Source organism: Emydura macquarii, unplaced genomic scaffold, assembly GCF_026122565.2.
Source record: "Emydura macquarii macquarii isolate MOO-44397 ecotype Brisbane River unplaced genomic scaffold, CSIRO-AGI_Emac_v2 contig_791, whole genome shotgun sequence".
NCBI lineage: Eukaryota > Metazoa > Chordata > Testudines > Chelidae > Emydura > Emydura macquarii.
Genome location: NW_027130928.1, coordinates 46,718 through 51,923, shown reverse-complemented (window position 1 = coordinate 51,923; position 5,206 = coordinate 46,718). Strand labels below are relative to the sequence as shown.

Sequence of the window (5,206 nt, the reverse complement as noted above, 5' to 3'; positions counted from 1 at the left end):
GCGCTGGCTCCTTTTAGTCTCCACGTCCTCTCTCCCCTCCCCTCGGGTCTGTCACTTTCTACTTCCCTGCACACTCTCAGCTGCTGCTGGGATTCCCTTCACCCCCGGACAGGCTGTGCAGGCTGCTCCTCCTCCATCCCCTCTTTCCCCGATGTAGCCAGACACAGAGTTTAACCCAGGCTGTGTAGATATTTGTACGAGCTGTCACTGTGTGGTGTGTCCAGCACCTAGTCCTGAGTCAGTGGGAGCACTTTGTGGCAGGGTGGTTGGTTGTCGGGGTGGGGAGGAGGGTATACATGGACAGGTGGGTATTGCTGGGGGCTTTGGGCGCAGGGAGTGGGGTGCACACAGGAACAATGAGCAAGCTGAGGAATATGCGCAGCATATAATTAGAGCTGGCAATTCTGGGTAATGTCAGTGTTAGGTAAATACAGCCACCATGTGCAGGAGCCCCTGGCCGCTGGCTGACACGGTGAGCCACTCCAACACTGATTCTAAACCCGGGACTCTCTGGATCTTTTGTTAGCCATCTCCGTTAGCCATTAATGGGGACAGTTGTACATACATCTCTCAGGGTGGAGATTTCATGGGATCACTTTCATCCATTCAGTGTCTCAAGGGATGCCTCAGTCATGTGGAAACACACCCAGAGTATCCTGGTGAAAGCTCCAAAATTTACATGAGACTTTTTCCTCCAGGCTAAATTCAGCACTGTCATGAATAAAAAAAATGCCTTCAGTAAGGCTCAGACACATGTTTGCAGGCAAAATGCCTCCAGCTGACTCCTGTACGTGCTGCAGGGTCGTGTTCACAGAGCCCCAGGCCAGAAGGCACCACTGTAATCATCTAGTCTGACCTCCTGTATAGCACAGGCCAGAGACCTGCCCCCAAGGAATTTCTAGAGCAGAGCTCATAGAGAAACATCTGACCTTGGTTTAAAAATTCTCAACGATGGAGAATCTGCCATGACCCTTGGAAAATTGCTCCACTGGTGAATTACTGTCTCTGTTTAAAAACTGTACACATCATTTATAGTCAGAATTTGTCTAACTTCAACTTCCAGCCATTGGATGGTGTTAGACTTTTCTATGTTATCCTGAAAAGCCCATTATTCAATATTAGTTCTCTATGTGGGTACTTGTAGACTGTTATCAAGTCACCAATTAACCATCTCTCTGGATCAACATGCATCGTTAATTGTGCACACCAGAACTGGAGAAATTTTCCAACAGCAGTTCCACCAGTGCTAAAGAAAGAGTTAAAATAACTTCTCTTCCTCTCTTGAGATTCCCCTGTTGACCATCCCAGGATCACATTAACTATTTTGGTCACAGGGTTACAATGGGAGCTGATGTTTAGCTAATTACCTCTTCACGTCCCCCAAATCTTCTTCAGAGTCACTGTTTCCCATAATACAGTCTCCTACTGCGTAGGCATCACCCATCTTCTTTGTCCTTCGACGTATACGTCTAGGTAGCTCTATTAGAACACATTTTGTTTGCCTCGACCCAGTTTACTAAACAATCCAGATCTCTCTGAATCAGTGACCTGTCCTCTTCATTATTTACAATCCCCCAATTTTTGTGGCATCTGCAAACTTTATCAGTATTCAAGCATGAGAATACAGACAAAGATCGGGATATCATACAGGAATATCTGGATGACCTTGTAAACTGGAGTTCTAGAAATAGGATGAAATTTAATAGTGGAAAGTGCAAGGTCATGGACTAATAACAAGGATTACTGCTATAAGCTGTGGATGTATCAGCTGGCAGTGACAGAGGAGGAGAATGACCTGGCCAAACTGGTTGATCACAGGATGACTATGAGCCACCAACGTCATGTGGCCATGAAAAAAAACTAATATGTTCCTTGAATGGATCACACGAGGTTATTTCCAGTAGAGATAGGGAGGTGTTAATCCTATTCCACAATGCGCTAGTGAGACCTCATCTGGAATACTGTGTGCAGTTCCGGTCCCCCATGTTTAAGAAAGCTAAATTCAAACTGGAACAGGTGCTGAGAAGGGCAACTAAGATAATCCACAAAATGGAAAACTCAAAAAGCTTGGCTTGTTTAACCTAACCAAAAGAAGGTGGAGGGAGATATGATTGCTCTCTATGAATACCTCAGAGGGATAAATATCAGGAAGGAAGAGAAATTATTCAAGTTCAGCACCAATGTGGACAAAAAAACTAATGGATATAAACTGACCATCAGGGAGTTTAGACTTGTAATTAGACGTACGTTTCTAAGCATCAGAGGAGTGAAATTCTGGAACAGCCATCCAAGGGGACCAGAGAAGGCAAAAAACATAGCTCGCTTCAAATCTGAGCTTGATAAAAGTATGGAGGGGATGTTATAATGGAACAGCCTATTTTGGGAATTGACTGATCTTTGACTACTGTTGGTAGATGTGCCAATACCCTGTGAAGGGATGTTAGATGGGGTGGTTCTGAGTTATTACAGAGAATTCTTTCTTGGGTGTCTGCTGGTGAGTCTTGCCCTCATACTCAGGGTTCAACTGATCGACATATTTGGGGTTGAGAAGGAATTTTCCCACAGAGCAGATTGGCAAAGGCTCTGGAGCTTTTTCGCCTTCCTCTGTAAAATGTGGCATGGCTCACTTCCTGGTGGATTATTTGTACCTTAAAGTCTTTAAACCATGATTTGAGGACTTTAATAACTCAGTCATAGGTCAGGGGTAGATTATCGGAGTGGAGGAGTGAGGCTCTGTGGCCTGCGTTGTGCAAAAGGTCAGACTAGATGATCATATTGGTCCCTTCTGACCTTAGAGTCCATGTGTCTACGAGAAAGGCAAGGAGCTGGTTTGCTGATGGGTGTCTCTGGTTACCCCTGTCAGTTAACAAGGCAGAATAACGAAACCGCTGTACTTGTTACTTTCATGAAGGCATCCAACTTTCTCAGAGATATGTCTCACCGATAGAAACAAAGGAAGTAATGGAGCACAAAGCCCCAGCCTGGCATGATACTTTCTGTTTCCATTGGGAAAACATGGCTCATTTCTAACAAAGGAATTTCATTGTGGATCAGTCTAGTGTCCTCTCTCTGACAGCAACAACCCCAGGGGCTACTGAAGAAGGTGTTGGGGGATAACCTGACCTTCCTGAGGCTGTCACCTTAACGTCTGACAGCCAGAGATTAGCTTGTGCCCTGAAACATGTGGGTGTACAGGCTTTCCAATATATTCCTTTAGCTGTACTTATTATAATGGAAAGTTCTTACTATCCATGTAAATGTCCTAAACGTTTCTGATTCTTGCTCAGCTTTCGGCCTCAACTACATTTTGTATCAATGAGTTTCTCTGTCTAATTATGCACTGAGTGAAGAAAGCATTCTTTTTTTAATCAGTTTTGAATTTGCCATGTTTCAGTTCAATTGAATGTCCTCTTGACCTTGTGATATGGGACAGGGAGAACACATTCTTGATATACTCTCTACCAGTCAGTTTTTAATAGACGCTTCTTAAATCCCCTTAAATAAGGAAACAATCCTAATCTTTTCAACCTCCCTATCTAGGAAAGTTTCCCAGCCCCTTGATCTTTCTCATTGCCCTTCCCTGAACCCCTTTAGTTCTGCAATATCCTGTTGCTATCTCACGGCTCACCCCACTTTCTAGATTGTTAATAACTATAAAATATTTACCTTGCTATTTGTTACCAAGTGAGCCCCTCACTGGGCTTCTTTCCCTTTACAGGCATCCTGACAATGCTTCGACCATCTCATGGCAGCATTTAACCTCACCCACTCAGATCCGTCAACATTCATCCTAAACGGCATCCCGGGCCTGGAAGCTGCCCACATCTGGATTTCCATCCCTTTCTCTACATTCTACATCATCAGCCTGGTGGGAAATGTCACGGTTCTGCTTGCTGTAAGCAAAGAGCAGACCCTGCACAAGCCCATGTACCTGCTGCTCTGCATGCTGGCGCTTACAGACATCGGCAAATCTACCTGTGTCATGCCGAAGGCACTGTGCTTATTTTGGTTCCGTTCCAAAGGCATCACTGTGGATGGCTGCCTCACCCAGATGTTCTTTCTATATGCGTTTGCTGCTATGCACTCAGCCGTCCTCGTGACAATGGCCTTTGATCGCTACATCGCCATATGTAACCCCCTGAGATACTCCACCATCCTCACCAACGCACGAATCGCTAAGCTAGGTTTAGTGGGTTTGATACGAGCTGTTCTCTTGATTCTCCCAGTGCCACTGCTACTGCGGAGACTTCCATTCTGCGCCAACCGCGTTATCCTCCACATGTACTGTGAGCACATGGCTGTGGTGAAGGTCTCGTGTGGGGACACGAGAATCAACCGAATGTATGGACTGGTGATAACATTTGTGATCATTGGGTTAGACCTGACACTCATTGGCCTGTCCTACGGGTTGATCATCAGGGCCGTCCTCAGAATCTCCTCCAAAAATGCTCACTGGAAAGCCCTCAACACCTGCACAGCCCACATCTGTGTGATGCTGATGTCTTATATTTCCAATCTCTTCTCCACCCTGACACACAGGTTTGGTCAGGGCATCGCTGCCCACGTTCACATCCTCTTGGCCATCCTCCATATCCTTGTGCCCCCCATGCTCAACCCTATCATTTATGGGGTCAAAACCAAAGAGCTTCGTGACAAAGTGGGAAAATACACCTGCAGAATGTGATCGCCTGGGGCCACTGACTGGGGCCACTGCATGACAGGAGGGGGAAAGGATGTCTCCTCGTTAATTAAGGGTGATTTGTCTCAATTTGTTTGAGATCAGCGTTGAGAAATTTCCCAGTTTCAGAAGTTCCTCACAGCTAATGTATTGTCCCTCCATCAGCAAGTACTGCCCTCTCCATTGCTAACTTCCATTTCCAACTATCACCTGATTTTTGTCAGAATCACCTATCATCCTCCCGTCCCACACTCCCGGTCATTTGGCCTTTCTGTGACTTCCAGATCACTAGCGCTGATAATTTCTTACATGCTCTCAGCCCTATTTTAAATCAGGATGGTTGTTGATTCTCACCATTTCTCACTCTCCTCCATCTTTGGCTCTTTTACCCCTCTCTGCCATCACAAGGTCCACAGCTCTGCCATCCACCAGACCACAACAATTTCATCCAGTCCTGAGTTTCCCCAATTCAGTCTCTGAATTCTTAACTAGGAGACACTTAGAGTTTTCCCCTTTGCTTTGTCCCCC

General features: G+C 45.7%; 1 protein-coding gene across 1 annotated transcript; it reads left to right on the top strand.

Moving 5' to 3' along the window:
- Positions 1-3,745: 3,745 nt before the first annotated feature.
- LOC137149627 (olfactory receptor 52P1-like) lies at positions 3,746-4,684 on the top strand. The gene has a single exon (XM_067543155.1). The coding sequence runs from the start codon at positions 3,746-3,748 to the stop codon at positions 4,682-4,684; it is 939 nt and encodes a 312-aa protein (XP_067399256.1).
- The last annotated feature ends 522 nt before the right edge of the window (positions 4,685-5,206 follow it).